The sequence below is a fragment of the Salpingoeca rosetta genome, assembly GCF_000188695.1.
Source record: "Salpingoeca rosetta unplaced genomic scaffold supercont1.27, whole genome shotgun sequence".
NCBI classification, from domain to species: Eukaryota; class Choanoflagellata; order Craspedida; family Salpingoecidae; genus Salpingoeca; species Salpingoeca rosetta.
Genome location: NW_004754907.1, coordinates 723,074 through 742,356, shown reverse-complemented (window position 1 = coordinate 742,356; position 19,283 = coordinate 723,074). Strand labels below are relative to the sequence as shown.

At 59.1% G+C, this 19,283-nt stretch overlaps 3 protein-coding genes across 3 annotated transcripts in view; 2 read left to right on the top strand and 1 right to left on the bottom strand.

Moving 5' to 3' along the window:
- The first annotated feature begins 3 nt into the window (after positions 1 to 3).
- Positions 4 to 15,073, top strand: PTSG_09054 (uncharacterized protein). Its single transcript, XM_004989797.1, has 11 exons — positions 4 to 26; positions 203 to 656; positions 1,047 to 2,062; positions 2,382 to 2,694; positions 2,898 to 9,605; positions 9,873 to 10,002; positions 10,216 to 10,332; positions 10,576 to 10,693; positions 10,932 to 11,081; positions 11,428 to 11,576; positions 11,769 to 15,073. Exons 2-11 carry the CDS (start codon positions 385 to 387, stop codon positions 14,724 to 14,726), a joined length of 11,931 nt encoding a protein of 3,976 aa, XP_004989854.1. The 5' UTR covers positions 4 to 26; positions 203 to 384; the 3' UTR covers positions 14,727 to 15,073.
- Positions 15,074 to 15,348: 275 nt separating this feature from the next.
- On the bottom strand, positions 15,349 to 16,250 carry PTSG_09053 (uncharacterized protein; the record flags this gene model as incomplete). The annotated part of the gene is made up of 3 exons (XM_004989796.1): positions 15,349 to 15,526; positions 15,709 to 15,842; positions 16,065 to 16,250. 3 exons carry the CDS (start codon positions 16,248 to 16,250, stop codon positions 15,349 to 15,351), a joined length of 498 nt encoding a protein of 165 aa, XP_004989853.1.
- Positions 16,251 to 16,300: 50 nt separating this feature from the next.
- Positions 16,301 to 19,283, top strand: part of PTSG_09052 (uncharacterized protein) — an 11,148-nt gene continuing 8,165 nt past the window's right edge. Inside the window, exons 1-9 of the mRNA XM_004989795.1 lie at positions 16,301 to 16,538; positions 16,718 to 16,768; positions 16,940 to 17,040; positions 17,524 to 17,754; positions 18,031 to 18,086; positions 18,239 to 18,321; positions 18,476 to 18,565; positions 18,774 to 18,862; positions 19,113 to 19,283. The exon at positions 19,113 to 19,283 is cut by the window's right edge and continues 113 nt beyond it. Coding sequence (XP_004989852.1) covers positions 16,379 to 16,538; positions 16,718 to 16,768; positions 16,940 to 17,040; positions 17,524 to 17,754; positions 18,031 to 18,086; positions 18,239 to 18,321; positions 18,476 to 18,565; positions 18,774 to 18,862; positions 19,113 to 19,283 — 1,032 coding nt within the window. The 5' untranslated portion in view covers positions 16,301 to 16,378. The remainder of the gene's footprint in view (positions 16,539 to 16,717; positions 16,769 to 16,939; positions 17,041 to 17,523; positions 17,755 to 18,030; positions 18,087 to 18,238; positions 18,322 to 18,475; positions 18,566 to 18,773; positions 18,863 to 19,112) is intronic.

Sequence of the window (19,283 nt, the reverse complement as noted above, 5' to 3'; positions counted from 1 at the left end):
CATCATCGTTCCCTCAGCGGAAGGAGGTAAACTGCTGCTCGCTTGACCTGGGGGTTTGCGTGGTGTGTGGGTGTGGCATCCATCCTCACACCTCCACGCATCCATCCTCATCTTCACACATCCATCGACCTCGCTCTTGCGTTTGGAGGATCGTCGTACTCATAGCTCAGGCGTTGCACCTTTTGTTCTGATGCTTTGCCAGCTGCCCCTTCCATCCCACACAAATACGAACGCTGTCGCGGTGTTGTGACATAACGGTGCCCCCAGACACTGCACGAGACCACGAACAACGACGCACATCACAATTACGCACAAACGCGAAAGGGCCACAACAACCACCTCCCCTCCAACAGCACTGCCACGGAGTGGTGGTGCCGGAGTAACATGGCCCGCAACAGGCGAGTGGCATTGCGACGCGTGCCGCGCTCCCTTGCTGTCGTGGCCTGTGCTTTCGTGGCACTGCTATCGTGCACGCTACTGTGGCACGCAAGCACAACAGCGGCAGTAGCACAGGACCTGGCGCCGTGCGACGTTGCACGCCACGATGTCGTCTTTGTGCTTGATGGCCATGTTGCCCTCTTGTCGCAGCACGACGAAGCGCTACAGGCCGCTGCCACCATCACCCGCGCCTTTGATATCGGACCCCAGCGATCAAGGTACGTTCTGCGCGCAGCCGCCTTCTCTTGTGTGTGCACGTGCTGGAAATGCGCTCGACGCCTGAAACGATACGAGTTTCCTGCCCGTGCATGCTCCTGTCGTCTGTGCTCTCACGTGTGCCTTCACGCTTTCTTTCAGCCAACGAACACACACACACACAACACTCACTCTCTCACACGTGAACACACACTCACTCACTCACTCACTCACTCACTCACTCACTCTCTCACACGTGAACACACACTCACTCACTCACTCACTCACTCACTCACTCACTCACTCACTCACTCACTCACTCTCTCATTCACTCACTCACACACACACACACACACACGCACATACACACACACACTCGCACTCACTCTCTCACTCACACACACACACACAAGGGTGGCGTTTGTTTATGCAACTGGAAGCTCTGCCCGACTTATGTTCGACTTTGCGCAGCACACCACCACCGACGATGTGACTGCGGCCATCCTGAACACACCGTTTGTTGGCACGCCGACGTCAAAGCTGCACTATGCGCTGGCGCTGTTGCTGAACGGGCTCCTCCCCGCACGCGAGCGCACCAGCCCCGAGTACACGCCCGTGGTCGTGCTGCTCGTATCGTCAAACTCGCCCGTAACCGCACAGACCGTCAGCCTGATGCAGCAGCTGCAGTCAAGTATGGGCGCTGTTGTTGCCGCCGTTGCCCTGGGCAGCGCCACGCCAACCATCGCCACCAACGCCCTCACCAACGGCGTGTCCGCGCCAACGCACGTGTTCCTCTCCCTGCAAGCCACCCTGAATTCAGGGAGCACGCGTGCCTTTGCGCACGGCGTTGCGTGTGACCTGCGTCTCCTGTCGTTCAGCGTGGACTTGGATGCGGGAGCGTGCACACTCGAGTTCAACCGCCCTCTCCCGCCCGTGGCACTGCAGCCAACGCAGCTTGTCTTGCTTGCAGGCACGACAGAGAACAGTGGAAGCGGCGACAGCAGTGACACTGGCAGCAGCAGCAGCAGCACTGCCGCTGGTGCTGTCACATACCCGCTGCGCGTGCCATCTTCGTCGCTTGGACTTGCCTCCACCATCGCCATGGCCATCCCACCACAAGACGTGGCTGCGTTGTTGACGCAGCGGCACCTGCTGCAATCAACCGCAACCACCGCCATTGCAGCGGACAACACCACGCTCGCGTCCCCCTCCCTCTTCACCTTCCGGGCGATTCACCGCACAACGCCGCTCCCCGCCACCATCGTCACGGGTCCCCTGCCCCCATATGGCATGCGCGATCTTGTTCCTGTCGGCATTGAGGCACGGCGCCTCGTGTTCACGTGGACGCAAGTGACCGCGCCCAATGCTGACACCGTTGATTACGCCGTGTGGTGTGCTGGCGACCTCAACCCCGCTACATATCCATCATGTAAGCCAGGGAGGGGGCACGTGGGGGAGTTGTGTGTGTGTGTGTGTGTGTGTGTGTGTGTGTGTGTGTTTGTGTCGTGCGTGCCTGTTCACTTGTTCGCCCTCGTGCAGACACTGTATCTTCCACTTGCCTATGAACTTGCAACTCACCTTCTGTACTCACGCCTTTTCATCATCACATACACACACGCACACACACACACACACATACAAACACACACATACACACACACGTACGCACACACACACACACACACACACACACACACACGCACACACACACACACACGCACGCAAACACACACACGCATCTACGACAGCGCTGCCGATGGCACGGCTGGATGTGTTGGACCCGCCACCTCTGGCCATCCCGGCAGTGCCGTCGCCGTCGTCACCGCGCAACGGAGCGACACGCATTGCCTTCAACGCCATTGATGCGTCACGCCTGACGCCAGCACCGCCGGACAGCCCCTCCAACGGGTTCATCACGTTCAACGGGCAGACGAGCTACACGTCATCGCCACTGCCATCCATCAGCACCACGTTCACGGTCGCCACGACGCTGCTGCAGGCGTCAACGAGCAACAGCTTCATCTTCCTCAAGCGCAACGCAGACGCAGACATCCTCTACGCGTACGTGTGTGTGTGTGTGTGTGTGTGTGTGTGTGTGTGTGTGTGTGTGTGTGTGTGTGTGTGTGTGTGTGTGTGTGTGTGTGTGGCTCGTTCTTGCTTGTGCTGGCGTGCTAATTTCTGCACTGTCCACCAAACCTAACACACCACGCCCCTTCCTCTCTGACACCTTCTCCCCACACCTTGACCCCTCCCCACCACCACAGCCTGGCGTCCCTCTCGTCTGCAAACGCGCTCGTGTTTTACTACCGCCCGTGTGGAACATCGGACCTGCTGTCCGCCACTTTCCCGTTTCAGCTCGCCGACCAGCGCGTGCACCGCGTGCTCCTGTCCATTGACAGCGGCGCTGTTTCGCTCTCTGTCGATGGTTCACAGCGCGTCACCCGCGCCATGCCCTCAGCATGCATCACAGACTGCCTTCCCCAGACGCAGGCGTGCTCGTTTGTGATTGGCGGCCAGCCAACCCCTGCTGGCCTCGCACTGCCGTTTGTGGGCACCATCACAGAGCTGTACTTGTTCCCTCTCGCCGCTCTCACGTCCTACCCAGACGCAGCCCAACTCACAATCACGACATCAACCACATCAACCACAACAACCCCCACAGCCACCACAGCCACCACAGCTACCACCGCTGATTCATCATCATCGTCGTCGTCACCGTCCGTGCACCCGTCTGGCCTGGGCAACGTGACGTTTATGCGTGTGCACACCACCGCCGATGCCAGCGGAACGGTCGTCCTCAACGACCTCACCCCTTACGCAACCTACCACTGCTTCCTGCGCGTTTCAAACGAGTTTGGGTCGCGAACAGGCACCGTCCTCTCCATTCGCACACCAGCGGCGCCGCCGCGTTTCGTTTCGCCACCGACTGTCAGCGCCATCACCGCAACGGGGGCGGTGCTGACGTGGCAGGAGCCTGGCGAGCTCAACGCAGCCTCTGTTGTGTACGACATCATCGTTGTCCCTGCGAACAACGCGTCGCACACGGTTGCAGACGTGCGTGGCCTGGATCAGCAGCAGCGCCAGCTTGCTCTGGCCACGCTGCGCCCATACACCCAATACCACGTGCAATTGGCCGTGCGAAACAGCGCGGGCACAACACAAGCACGGCTGGTCTCCTTCACCACGCTGCCAGCACCACCAGCAGGCGTGGTGCAGCCCACAACCATTGCCACCACGGCAACCACAGTGACACTGGCCATTGCGCCTGCTCGCTCGCTCAACGGCCCTGCAGCCACATATCGCATCTACGCCCGTCTCCTCTCGTCCAGCGCAACCACAACTGGTGAAGATAGCGGCGATGGTGACAGCACCACTGCCTCTCCCACCACCACGACAGCATCGGTAGCAACACCAGCATCCACAACAGCACCACCAACATCAAGAGCAACAGCAACGGCGGTGTTGGTGGCGGAGACGAATGCTGCGCCGTCCTCACTCACCATCGGGCAGCTTCTACCTGCGAGCGTGTATGTGTTTGGCGTGGCGGTGGACAACGGAGCGTTCAATTCGTCCGTCGTGTTTGCAGATGAGACGACAGTAACAGCGGCCGCGCTGCCGACAGAACAGACACCGCCTCTCCTGCAGCCACAGGCACGTGCCATCACCATTACCAACACCCCGCTCCCGCTCCGCCCAAATGGCGAAATTGTCGCATTTCGCGTGTGGTTGGACGGGATCATCTACACGGACGTCAGCAGCGGCGTGCTTGCAGGCACGACAATCACGGGGCTGGCACCCGCCACCATGTACAACGTGTCTGTTGCCGCATGCACCACGGCTGGGTGCGCGTCCCCTCCTGCCGGCGCGATTGCCACAACTCTGCCGGCGGCCCCAGAGGGCGTGTTGCCGCCAACGCTCGTGCTTGCAAGCAACACATCGCTCACGTTTCGCGTCAAACCGCCCCTCGTTCCCAACGGACCTGTGCTCGCATACGAGCTCGTGCTTGAGCAGATGCACGGCTGCGTGCAGGCAGACCCCGTTGGCTGCTCGTTCATCACCTGTACCAGCGACGAGGAGGTGTGTGGGAATGCATGCTACAACCCCGCCACGCACGTGTGCTGCGGCAACACCGCACTTCACCCACGCGCGGACAACCACACGTGCTGCGGCAGTGCATACGTGAGCACGGAGCAGGACCCAGCCCTGCCTCCCTTCGAGTGCTGCGGTGACAAGTGGTCGCCCCGGCGTGGGGGATACGTGTGCTGTGGCGGAGAGCACGTGTTTGCGAGCGAGGGCGCGCTATGCTGCGACGGCGTGCTGACGGAGGGCGACGCGTGCTGTGGTGCTCAGGGGTACTACGACACGGATGCGCACATGTGCTGTGACGGTGTGTTGTACGATGCCGCTGCCAATCGCAAGTGCTGCGGTGCAACCGTCATCCCCTCATCGCAGACGTGCTGTGCCGGCGTTGGGCGTCAGTTGAACGCAGACAACAGCGAGGCGTGTTGCGGTGTGGACGTGTTCACCACCACCACCACCACCACCACAAACAGCAGCAGCAGTGGTGGTGGTGGTGGTGTTGGTCTGTGCTGCCCCGTGTCGCCTGCGCTTGCTGCTGGCGCCGATGGCGATGTGGCTGCAAACCCGTTTGAATTTGGCGGCAGTTCTTCTGACGGCCACCTGCTGTACAACACGACCGCACTCAACACCGTGCTGTCAGCATCATCAGTTGCGAATGCGGGCTGCTGCGCGGGCCTGCCCATTGACACATCCGCATACACGTGCGCGTCAACGCTCCCCGACACCACCACCACCGCCGCCGCCACGACAGCACCCCAGCTGACTTGCGCCCTGCCCGTGGTCACATGCGACGCAAGCGCAACACCACTGACGCCAACAGCAACAACATCAGCTTGCGGCACGTGTGGGTTTGATCTGAGCAGCACCACGTGCAGCATTTACGACCCCACAGCCCGTTCATCATCATCACCATCGTCAATGATCAGTGGTGTGAGCGCGGCGCTGGCATCAGAGGGGCGGCAGCACGTCAACTCTGCATGCCCACCATACACCCGCTCCCGCGTACACCGCACAACCCACACCATCAGTGATGGCGGTGGTGAGATGCAAGCGGTTGACGTGACCGTGGCTGGCCTACTGCCGGCTGCGCGCTTCAGTGCCGTGCTTCGAGTTATCGGCGCTGGTGGCGAGGCGTCATCACCACCACTGCAATCGTCATCATGGTTGGCAACACGGCCGTCATCGCCCGACGGCGTGCTGCCGCCAGTGCTGGTGGACACCACGAGCACAAGTGTGCAAGTGCATGTGCACCGTGCCCTTCGCGAGCATGCGCCCAACATCACGTACACCCTTCTCATCGCCCCTCCCTCCTCCTCGTCAGCATCGTCGTCAGTCGATGAGGTGGTGCGCGCTCCCGTGTCGTTTCCAGATGTGTCAGCTGCTTTCACAGCCAGCAGCAACGCGGCACACGTGCTGTGGGCGCCATCCCTGCCCTCGCTCGTGTCAATCACGGATCTCGTGCCGTTCACGCAGTACAACGTGTGGGTTGAGGCGTGTGCGAACCTGCCAGCGCAGGACCCACAGTCAACAACAGGCGCCACAACGCCTCCAAGCAGTCCCACAACAGCAGCACCAGCGCCAGGCACCACAACCCAAAACGCAACCAACACACCGACAACAGCCTCATCGACCCCCACACCCACACCTTCAACACCCTCGACAACAGCATCATCACCAACCACCACAACCACCATGCTGTGTTCCGCCTCGCCTCGCATCATGACAACCACGCGGCAAGCGCCACCGCCCAGTGCTGGCGACGTGGACGTGACGCCCACCCAAACGTCGCTGCAACTGTCATGGGGGGTCACGCCGGAGCAGGAGCGAAATGGGCCTATCCTTTTCTACAGCGTTTCGGTCGAGGGCCGCGCACGTGTTGATGTTGCTGCGGCGCGGACAACCATGACCACCACCATCGCCAACTTGCAGCCGTACGAGCTGGTCGTCATCACTTTCGCAGCATGCACGCGCGCAGGGTGCACGTCACGCGCGATTGCTGCGCGCACGCTGGCCGCCCCTGCCACGGCGCTGGCGCCGCTTGGCGTGGATGGCATTGGCACGACCTATGTTGCCATGTCGTGGTCCCCACCGACGCGTCCCAACGGGCAAGTGGCCGGGTATGTCGTGGAGCGGGATGGAGCCGTGATTGCGGAGCCAGCAGTGCCGTCGTTCAACGACACCACGGCGCTGCCGTACACGCTGTACACGTACGCGTACAAGGTTGTGAACGAGGCTGGCCCATCGGCGCCCGTGTCTTTGCCGTTTCCTGTGCGCACGCTCCCTGCCGCCCCGCAGTTTCCGCCCGTCGCCATCCTCACCGTTGTCACCGACAGCAGCATCGGCCTGGCGTGGGACGAGCCTGGTCGCCGCAACGATGCAGCCGTCTCCTACCGCCTCTACCGCAGCGTGGGCACCGCCCCCAACAGCACCGCCCACCTGGGCACGCTCGTCAACGAAGGGTCACAGCTGTCCTTCGTGGACGAGGGGTTGCTTCCGTTTTCGCAGTACTTCTACACAGTTGTGGTTGTCAACTCGGTTGGCACAGCCGTAGCCATGCATGAAGACCCGTCCGGCAGTGCCCAGGGCCTCATCCCCCAAGCAACACGTGCCGTGACGTCGCAGGCGTTGCCTGCAGGCACATCTGCGCCGCAGCTCACCGTCCTCTCCAGTGGATCCATCGAAGCGTCCGTGTCCATCCCGGGCATTCCAAACGGGCAGATTACGCAATACGCGATCCAGCGCCGTCGCGTTGTCGGCGATGACGCAACACCACTCCAGCCCACCACCATCTGGACCAGCCCCGCGCCCGGCAGCGTGGTTGACGATGAGGGCCTGCAGCCATACACGCTGTACGAGTACCGCGCGCTCGTGACAAATGGCGCGGGCATGACGGCGTCCGTGTGGTCCCAGGCACGCACGTGCTCCGCAGCGCCAGCAGCGCCAGGGGACGTGGCACTGGCCGGCACCGCTGCCGCTGCAACATCGGCAGTGGTGTGGTGGACCGTTCCTCCGGCCGTCAACGGGCCAGCGGGGGCCGTCACGTACAACGTCACCGTGCACGCGTTGAGCTCCACTGGCAGCAGCAGTGGCGGCAGCGATGTTGACGCACAGGAGGGGGAAGTAGTGGTGTCGCAATCTGGTTCGAATACGCGCCGTTTGAACCTGACGTTGCTTGCAAGCAACACATATCACCGTGTGACTGCGCGAGCGTGTGTTCCCAGCACGTGTGCTGGTGAGAACGGCAGCGGTGATAGCGAGGGTTCGCCTCTTCAGCCCGCTGTTCTGTGTGGACCATCGCGGACCTTTGAATTCCGGACAGCACCGGATGCGCCGTCCGGCCTGCTGCCGCTCGCCGCCGTCGTTGTCAGCACGACGGTCGTGCGCGTGTCCTGGAGTCCTCCAACACAGCCCAACGCCGATGCCGTGCGCTACGTGCTTGCACGCAACGGCAGCGTATTGCTTGATCTGGACGACGCGTCGCAGCTTGACTATGTGGACCGCGCCATCACCCCCGGCGTTACGTACGTGTACTCGCTGACGTTCATCACGGCTGGCGGCTCCGCGACCGTGCTGTCGCCAGCTGTGCGCACGCGGCCGGGTGCACCTGAGGGCGTGGCGTTGCCTTCAGTCGAGCTGGCCCTGAGGGATGCGGATGTTCGCGCGCGCGTGTGCTGGTCAACGCCGCTGGACACGAAAGGTGCCATTGCGGCGTACCATCTGCACGTCAACGGCGATGTTGTGAATGCGCAGACGCAGCTGTGCGTGGACGTTCCGCTTTTGTATGACACGGCGTTTTCGGCGTTTGTGGAGGCGTGCAACAGCGTTGGGTGCGCGTCCGGCCCTGTACTCCGCTTCTCCACCCCCTGTGGCGCCCCTACGGCTGTCGTGGCGCGTGTTGCTTCGCGCACTGCAACCTCCCTGAACCTTGCATGGCCCGTGCCAGAGTACACGCGGTGCAGCGCTGTCCTTTATGACGTCAGCGTCACGGGGCCGGGCCTGCTGGAAGGGGCGTCCTCTTCATCGGAGATTGGCACGCTGGAGGTGGACGGCCTGTCCACTCGCACGCTGTCCGTAACAGATTTGCAACCCGCAAGCGCCTACACGGTTGTTGTTGCTGCTCGCACACGCGGTGGCCGCACGTCTGGTGCCGCCTTCCTTGCCGAAACATTGTCATCGCCACCATCGGGCGTTGGCATTCCCGCTGCTACCGTCCTCAGCAACACGAGCGTGCTGCTCGCCTGGGACCTTCCTCTCAAGCTCAACTCGCCGCCCAGTTCGCTGTACTTTGAAGTGTATCGTGACGGTGCCCTTACACGCACGCTGCCAGGGACTGTGTTTGCGTACACATCGCGCTCGCTCACGCCCGCCACCTCGTACAAGTTCAGTGTTGCGGCGTGCTCCTCCGCTGGTTGCACGCGCAGCCCGCTGGTGACGGCGACGACGCTTGAGGGCGTGCCTGCAGGCATTTCTGCGCCCGTGATTGACGCTGTCCGTGCGCGTGGGTTTGCGCTCGCGTGGTCCGCCCCTTCGAATGCAAACGGTGCCCTGACATCCCTTTGGCTTGAAGTGGACGTGTGCACGACGATAAACACAGACTGCTTTGGCTCCACCACCAGCGGCAGCGGCAGCGCCAGCAGCGCCAGGAGACGCCGGAGCAGGGGTGACGATGATAGCTTTGGTAATGCTGGTGGTGCTGGTGATAGTGATGGAGATGGTGACGTGAGGGTCGTGCGGCGGGCGGTGGTGTCTGGTGCGCCTGCTGGTGCTGTGCGCTATGCGTTTCCGCTTCCGCTCTCCGCCACATATGCGCAGGTGAACAACAGCGTCGTTGTGCCGTTTACACATCACCGCGCCCGCGTCGTGTACGCAACCGCCGCCGGGCCGACAGCCAGGTGGGGTCTGCTGACGTGTACGTGTGTGTTTGTGTGTGGGCGGGTGCGTACATGTATGTGTGGGTGGGTGCGTACATGTATGTGTGTGTTGTTGCGTACGTGTATGTGTGTGTTGTTGTTGTTGCCTCCTGCCTGGCGGAACGTAGAATCCTCATTCCATGCGCTCATCAACCTTGACACACACACACACACACACACACACACACACACACATACACACATACACACATCAATACACATTTGCTTCACACCTGTTCATGTGTCCAGTCCCTGGGCGTCGTCGTACACGGTCATGTGTCAGCCGAGTGATGGCCCAATGTGCACAGACGTCAAGACTGTCCCCCTCATCACACCCACAGCAGCACCCGCAGTCACAACCACCCCTCTCGTGTGCCAGGTATCGTGAATGGTGTGGTGTTTGCTTGTATCGAGGGGATTGGAGAGAGATTGTGCACGTGTGTGTTTGTGCATGTGTGTGCGTGTATTTCCACGCACCTGTGTATGTCTCTATCTCAGACACCTGTGTCCTCATTGCTCAAAACTCACAATCCAAGCACACACACACACGCGCGCTGCCAACACCACCACGCTACCAACACCACGACCGCAGATGACGGGCCCTCAGACGCTGAGCTGCGACTGGACGGGCGTGTTCTCCCTCTTCTCTCCGCTCAATTTCTACCGGTTTTCCCTATCAGAGCAACTTGAACAACCAATCATCACCATGGTCCGAAATCATGCGTTTGTGTGCATGTGACGTGTTTGTGTGTATGTGTGATATCTTGTGCGCATGTGATGTATGTGTGTGTGTCTGCGTCGCTGTGCATTTGCGTGTGGGTGTGCGTGTGGGTGTGCGTTTTGCATGATGGCAATCAACAAGTTTGCAGCTGCCGCACTCCATGCAACTTTCAACGCCCCTTTGTTAACATCGCTCCTCACCCTCCAAATGCCCAACACCACTGGCGCACAGGACACGGGCACGGCTGTCGGCGTGCTGCCGACTGGTCGCCCCATCACCGCCACTGTTGATGCCGTCACGCCACGAGGAACCGTCACAGCTGCAGCCACACTCCGCCTCCCGTCAACAAGTGCGCTTGTGTTTTGTGATGACGGCTGTGGTGTGCTGTGGCGTGTCGTAGTATTGTGGTATTGTATTATATTGTGTTGTTGTGGTGTGCTTTGTGTTAGCGTGCTTCGTTGTGAGATAACCATTGTGGGTGTGGGTGGTGGTACGCTTGCTAGCATTGTATTGCCGCTTCCATGCCGCCCTTTACACGTTCCCTCACATCCTTAACCCACTTCAACTTGCGACACTACAACCACCAGCCACCACGACCACGACAACAACGACAACCGCCAACGGAACGGTTGTGGCGACACCGCCCACGGCCACCTCTGCATCACGGGATGCCATTGGTGCTGGCGGTATTGTCGGCGTCTGTATTGCCGCGCTCTTCATCTTCGTCGTCCTCATCTGTGAGTGACTGCTGTCGTGCTGGCGTGCGTTTGTTTGTTTGTTTGTTTGTTTGTTTGTGTGTGTGTTTGTTTGTTTGTGTGTTTGTTTGTGTGTTTGTTTGTTTGTTTGTTTGTGTGTTTGTTTGTTTGTGTGTTTGTTTGTTTGTGTGTTTGTTTGTGTGTTTGTTTGTGTGTTCATTTATTGTGTGTGTGCGCGCGCTTGCGCACTTGCGTGTGGTTATTGTGGCGGTGTTTGGTTGACACGCAGCCTCGATGAGCAAACTCAAAGTTGTCCTGTGGTCGCCATCCACTACGCTCCAACCCTGTATATGTGCGTGTATGTGTGTGTGTATGTGTGTGTGTGCAGTGGCGCTTGTGTCTCGCCGGCGCAATGCGATGGGGGCAGTGCAGGTCATATCTGTGAAGACCACAGACCCGCTTGCGGAGACACTGGACATGGATCACATGCACGCGCACAACCGCAACCACTTTTGGGTCAAGGACATTGAAGACGTGGTACGTTCCGGTGCTGAGGCTTGCACGCTGTGTATGCAACTGTGATCATGTGTGCACTTGCTTGTGTGAATGTGCGTTTTCTTTCATGCATTCGCTGCTGTTGCACGTCTTACCACGCCATGCTCTGATCACTACCACCACTACCACCACCTCACCTCCTTTCCCTTCCTCGCCTCCCTTCACCGCCATCAGGAGATGGCCCCTGCCGTGTTGATGCGGAAGAGCGGTCCGTCCAGCCACCACCGCCCCCACTCCAGCGTCACCGCCAACCGCCACAGCAGCGCCAGCAACGCCAGCAGCAGCCGCAGCAGCGTGTATGTGCAGCGAACGGTGCGTGTGGATGGCGTGCCTGCCTCATCGTTCATGGTGCCACAGCCGCTCCTGGGACAGGTGCCGTCCGATCAGCAGCACGCCCACCATGGCAGCAGAGGCAGCGGCAGCGGTCATGGTGGTGGTGATGATGAGCGGGACTTGTGGCTGCTGGCGGGTGTTGTTGACAGCGCTCTTCAGCCTGACGAGACACAAACCGATGGTGATGGTGATGGCGATGGCGATGGTGATGGTGGTGTTGGCCGTGTTGGTGCGAGCGCCAACGTGACAGGGATGTCTTCATCGCACTTTGGAGACCTGCTGAGCACCACGGGCCCCAGCATGCGGTGGGGCCACCCCTACCCGGCGACACCGCGCGGCGCCTCGTCTCGCATGCACAACAGCACCAGCATGTACCAGCCGAGCCCAGCACCGTCGTATTCGCAGCCAGGGCTCACCGTATCGGCGCTCTTCACACCGCGTCACGTGGAGCCCCACATCCCGCTCGTGCCGCCAACGCCACTGCCAGATGCGCCAGCGACCGTGTACACGCCGGGGCAGGCATCGCCACCGCCCACAGCGCACCCTGGTGCCACCCAACACAGCCCAACACACGCACGCGCGCATGATGGGTCGTTTGTTGCTGCGGATGACACGCGTGACAAGCGCCAGCGCACACCAGCGGGTGCGGGCGAGGAGGTGTCGGGTGCAAGTAGCGGACGCGGTGGTGATGGGAAGCGACGGTGGTCGATTGTTGGGCGGTTGAGACGCTCTCGACGGGGATCAACAGCAGATGCCATGCCCGCCAGTGGCGATGAAGATCACCATGATGTTGATGGTGATGGTGATGGTGATGGTGATGGTGATGATGAAGGTGATGGTGATGGTGGTGAATTGGATAGGCCGCGGCTTGCGAGTCTGCGTGCTCGCGATTACACGCTGCGCTCCATGGCACAACAGCCACTCAACATCAGCGATGTGCCACACGTTGGTGATGACGATGACGATGATGATGATGATGACGTTGGCGGTGACGACGATGATGGTGGTGTTGATCACCATCGCCACGAGCACCCGCACCACCGCCGGCGGAAAAAGCGCAGCAGTCTGCGTGTGCGTTTGTCGATGTTCGAGCCACGATCAGGCAAGAAGAAGGACAACAAGCAGGAAGGTGGCAGTGGTGGCAGCGATGGCGGTTATGGTGATGGGCCCAGGGAGGAAGATGAGCAGGGCATTGAGAAGGAGGAGGAGGTGGTGGTGGATTATGGGCAGCCACTGTTTGTGATGCCAACAGCCACGTCATCAACAACAGCAACATCGTCGACGACAGGACACGACGCATCAGCACGCAGCAGTAGCGCGGCTGTGGGCGCCGTGCACGACCACCCGCACTACGACCGCATTCGCAGGGTGTCTGACGTGCTGCTGCACTCGGTCATGCTGGACGGGTTCTACGATGCGTTGGAGGAAATTGGGCGGCGGCGGAAGCAGCAGCAGCGCGAAGAGGAGGAGGGACGTCAGGTGGCCAGCAGGCAACAGCAGCTGGAACACGCTGTTGGTGATGCTGTTGGTGATGGTGATGGTGATGGTGATGGTGGTGATGAACAGATTACGCTTCGAAATGGCGACGATGGTGATGAAGGCGTGGTACCTGTGAGCGTTACTGCTGCCACACCGCACCAGCAAGAGACGCGCGAAAGTGACAGTGAGAGTGATGCAGCAAGTGCACCTACAGCCGAGCACAACAATGCACCCGACACCAGTCCCAGCGCCACCATCACCGCGGATGATGTGCAGCTTCGCCCTCACAACCACAATCAGCAGCAGCAGCAGCAGCAGCAAGAAAGGCGACCGCGACTGCACACGCTGCACGCTGACCGCGCTGGCCAGCCGCTTGACCCGCACCGCTTGTCGCTCTCTTTCAACGTGGAGCCCACGCGCGCCGCCGTGCTGTCAGACACGCTGATGGGACTGCAGGGCCAGGTGCTGGCTGCTGACACAGTGGAGGAAGCAGCAGATACAGCGGTTGCTCTGCTGGACCTCTTGCACCGCAGTGTGAGTGCAGGTGCACAGCCAGGCAACACACGCCCCACTCGTGATGGTGGCAGCGATGGTGGTCGCAGTCGTGGTCGTGGGAGTTTGCTCTCTGCGCATGAGGCCGCGCGCCGCACCGCTGCTCAGCACTCAATGGCATCATCATCATCATCATCATCACCGTCGTCATCAACATCATCGTCATCGGCATTGGACGGAGCGAGTGATGGAGGTAAAGGCGGACATGGAGTGACAGACACGCATGCGTCCAACGACACAATGACGCCTGGCAATGATGCCGATACACAGCAGCAGCATTCGCAGCATTCGCAGCAGTCGTTGTCATCGTCTTCGGCAGGTGGGCGGTTGGCAACTGTACAGGAGGTGGAGGATGGGCGCGCTGAGGATACGATGGATGATGCTGTCTCCGTTGCTGTGGATGGCGGTGGTGAGACAACACAGCAGCAGCAGCAGGACGAGGACGAGGAAAGAGAGGGACACGAGGAAGGGATGAAGGGCGAAGAAGACAGCAAGGAGGAGGAAGAGGCAAAGGAAGATGTAGGGGCAGTGACCAGCACCACCCATGGTGGTGATGGAGACGAGAACAATGAGAATGAGGAGGATGAGGCACGCGAGATGGCGGAGCTAGAGGCTCTGCTGGAGGAGGAAGGGATGTTGGACGCCGCAGACCAGCGACCCCAGGCCAACAACGGCGGCGGCGGCGGTGGTGGTGGTCATGGCGATGGTGACGATGATGATGATGAGATGGCTGAACTGGCTGAGCTGCTGCAGGAGGAAGGGTGTTGATGGCGAGTACTCCTGACCAGAGAGAACGAAGCTGTGTGTGTGTGTGTATGTGTGTGTGTGTGTGTGTGCGTGTGTGAGTGTTTGTGTGTGTGTGTGTGTATGTGTGCGTGCGTGCGTGCGTGTGCGTGCGTGTGTGAGGGGGGAGAGGAGAAACAGGCAGGCATGTAATGATTGCGTTTGGTGTGGCCGTTGTGTTGTGCTGTGCGTGCGGTTTTGTTGTTGCTGCCGGTAGAAACTGCATGCACGTGTATGCTCTAGTCAATCTTCAGTGCTTGGGACATTTCAGCTGTCAATACGTTTCGTTTAGTGACTCATTGAACGCACTCAATGTGACAGTTTGCGTCCACATCGATCGCGACCAGCGCGCTATGCGAACATTGAGAGAGCGAAGGAACAGAGAGAGATAGGGAGAGAGATAGGGAGAGGGAGAGAGAGAGAGAGAGAGAGAGAGAGAGACAGAGAGAGAGACAGAGACAGAGAGACAGAGACAGAGAGAGAGACAGAGAGAGACAAAGAGAGACAAAGAGACAGAGAGGGAGAGAGAGAAAGAGAGGGCAGACACATACACACACACACACACACACACACACACAGCGATGAGCAAGGGCATCTGCGGTCCGTGTCATGCGAGGGCAATTTGATGCCAGCCAAGGGCAAACGCGGTGCCGAGTGCAGCCCCTGCAACAACCTGCGGCGGGGTGTGATCGCCCGTGAGCGATACGCGTGTGTATGCGACGCTCGCTGCCCAGACGTATCCCAAAGCAGGAACGGCATCACGCAGTAATCGAGACGGCGGGTTGCTGTAACGACAGCACAAAGCAGTGCAAGAGCGCGAGAGTCAGTGCGAGAGTGAGTGAGTGAGTAGGTGAGTGAGTGGAGCGGGGACGCAGTGTGTTCAAGTGGATACAGACAATGCACGCAGGAACGTCGGCCCGCTGTTCGCAACCTCTTCTAGTCTTGTGAGCGAAAGCGTGTGGCTTACTTGAAGGCGTTGTACAGTGTGAGGTGCGTAGAGACGGCAAAGTAGAAGAGACTGTTGGCGTGCGTGGAGGGCATGCCCCGCGTTTGCTTCTTGGACGTTGCTGGTCGTCCTTCATCCACAACACGCTTGACAAGCTGTGGTGAAGTTGTGCAAAAAAGGAAGTTGTTGTTGAGTTGGAGGCCTGAGCACATACGCGCACACACGCACACACGCACACACGCACACACGCACACGCACGTACGCACGTACACTGCAGCACGTATGCGCACACATGTACACCCACATCGCGGCGCTCAAACAAACACAGCATACAGCACACACATACACACACACACACGCACACACACACACACAACCTTGCCGACGGCGACATCAAGGAGAGAGCCAGCAACAAAGAGGAGGGAATAGCGTGTACGGTCCAGCGCCATGTATGCGAGGCAGGATCCCACAAGCAATCGCGGTGTCCACGTGTTGAGGGCGAGCAGACACTGCTTCACCAGCGCAGCGCGACCACAGCACCCACAACAACCGTTCATCATCATTGTTGCTCTGCCGAAATTTATTGCATGTTATTGAGATTTTTCAGTAACGACGCCAAACCAAACAGCAGCAGCTTGTTGTGCTATTTCCAGCCAACACACACACATCACTCGCTTGTTCGGAGTTGTTGATGATGGAGAGGCCAGAGGATGCTGATGAGCAGAAGAAGAAGCAAGTGCGGCTTGCTGGCTTAGTGGACCGGCTCTGCAGCTTCACCTCTTTTGAGGAAGGCGACGATGACACGGAAGACACGACCGCGACACCTGCAACTCTGGCGGCTCAGATCGAAGGTGTGCATGTGTTGCAGTTGTTGTTGTTTGTGTGTGTGTGTGTAAGTGTGTGTAAGTGTTGTGTGCGTCTGCACTGTGTTTTGTGCGTGTGCACTTGCGTGTGTGTGTGTGTGTTTGCACATGCACTTCTGTCTTTCCTTTCGATTCCTGGTTCTCACACAGTTTCTGGCGTGCGACAGATGTGCTACAAGAGTACCAGGAGCAACCACAGCTGCTGGATGCCAACTTGGGTCAGAAGCAAACGCATGCACAGTGTGTGGTGGACACGTTGTAGTCGTATGTGGCAGCATTTGAATGTGAGTGGCAGCGGTTTGCTTCCAAGTTGCAAGTGCGGCTTCTTTCTCACGACTCTTGTGCACCCGTGTTATGCATGACGTTTGTGTGTTCATTTTCTCTTGCAGAGCCAATGGTATCGTCGTTGTTGGGCATGATCAAGGATGGCAAGTGCGTCAACAGTGACCACGAAGACGCCATCTTTCGCATCCTCTACTTCTTCACAAAGGTGCGGTGTGATGTGTGAAGCGAACTTGAAGAGAGCGCGAGAGTGTGTGCAAAGACGGTGACGTGTGGATGTGCTTGGGCGATTCCGTGAGCGTCTGATAGCGTTGCTTTGTTGTTCAGCTGTGATCGGGACGGTTTTCAGTTGAGTGTTCACACACACTCACGTACACGCACACACACTCACGTACACGCACACACTCACACACTCACTCACACACACTCACACACACACACACTCACACGCGCACACACTCACACACTCACTCACACACACTCACACACACACACTCACTCACTCACTCACACACACACACACTCACTCACTCACTCACACACACACACACTCACTCACTCACTCACTCGCGTACACGCACACACGCACACACGTACGCACTACACACGCTGATTTGTCCCTCCCCTCTCCGCTCACCATCTCCTCCTCTCTTGTGCTCGCTCGGCTGCTCGCTGCATCTGTCCTCAAAAGGTTCGCGGGTACAAGACCATCATGCGATGCTTCTCGCACGAGGCAACGGATCTCATCTTGGTGCTGGAGCGCATCGAGGCCGAGGAAACGACGGACCACGCGCGCTGGCAGCACCGCTATATCCTCCTCCTGTGGCTGGCGCTCATCAGCCTGCTGCCGTTTGATATCGCTGTCTTTGACGAGAAAAAGGGCGGGAAAACGCTTCCGCAGCGCGTCCTCCATATCTGCACCGTGCGTCCTTTTGGAGAGAGGGGTTAGGGATGGAGGCAGCGTGTTGTGTGTTGCTGTTGAATGTGTTGTATTGTGTGTGTGTGTGTGTGTGTGTGTGTGTGTGTGTGTGTGTGAGTGCGTGTGTGTGTGTGTGTGTGCGTGAGTGAGTGCGTGCGTGTGTGCATTTGTGTGTTTTTGGTGGTCATGGTTATTGTTACCATCGTATCTCCCTCCCATGGGCTCATCGTTCATCATCATCTCAATCGCTGCTGCTGCCGCCATATTGCTGGACACCAGACGTATCTCGGCTCACCGGACAAGGGCCGCGACGGTGCAGCCCAGGCGGCGGGAAGGTGCGAGCACGCTGGCAATTATCCGCATGTGATCATGTTCTCTCACTGTCTCACTAATCCACACACACACACACACACACACACGCGCGCGCGCGCGCGCAACTCACTGTCGTACACTACGGCCTTCCTTTTGCCTCTGCGCCCCTCTTAAGGTTTTTCTCGCGCCCGGATATGGTGCACACGGAGCTTGAAGGATTCATCGAGTGGTGTGAACACACGCTCGCATCCACAGACGGTGCGGAGTCGTGACACTGTCACTGCTACATATGGTTGTGGCGGTTTGCCTGCAAAGCATGTTCCCGCCATGCCATGGCACACTGAACACCACTCAACATTCATCGTATTACCATTCGCCACCACCACCACCACCACCACCCATCGCCCGCCAGACCTTGATCGGGATCCGGCTGTTGTCGGCGTGATGACCGCTTTGCCTGCACTGTTCAAGTTTGCACAGCGCGAAGCCATCCTCCCATACGGTACACGCACAATTACACACACACATACATGTACACATGCACACCACACATATGCATACATAGACACACACACACACCATACATATGCATACATCACCACACACACACAAATACATGCACAGATACTTATGCATACACAAACACACACGCACACTCATGCACGCTCATCACTGACAACACACGCGCGGGAATTTTTGTTTTTGTTCAGCGGACCGAATTCTTGCTGTCGTGCACCGCCATCACCTGATGACCAACGCCAACACGCTCGTCAGAAAACTCTCCACCAAACTCGTGCAGGTATTCTTTGCCCGCAGGCACACATGCACGAAGATGCTTGCAGTGGCTGCTGCGTGTGTGTGCGTGTGTGTGTGTGTGTGCGTGTTTGTGCTGCACTCGCCTCTTGTCATTGTCCCCACCACCACCACCATCACCATCACCATCACCATCACCATCACCATCACCGCCCATTCATGACATCCACCCCACCTTCCCGCCGTCTCCCTTCACACCTCACTCCCCCCCCCCTTCATTGCCGGCCGTGGTTCAGCGTGTTGGGATGTCCCACCTCCCACCGCGCGTTGCGTCATGGCGCTACCAGCGTGGCATGCGCTCGCTCATGTCAAACCTGCAGCAGCAGCAGCAGCAGCAGCAACAGCAAGCGAGCAGCCTGGCTGGCGACGACAACAACGACGACGACGACGATGTTGGACACGATGAT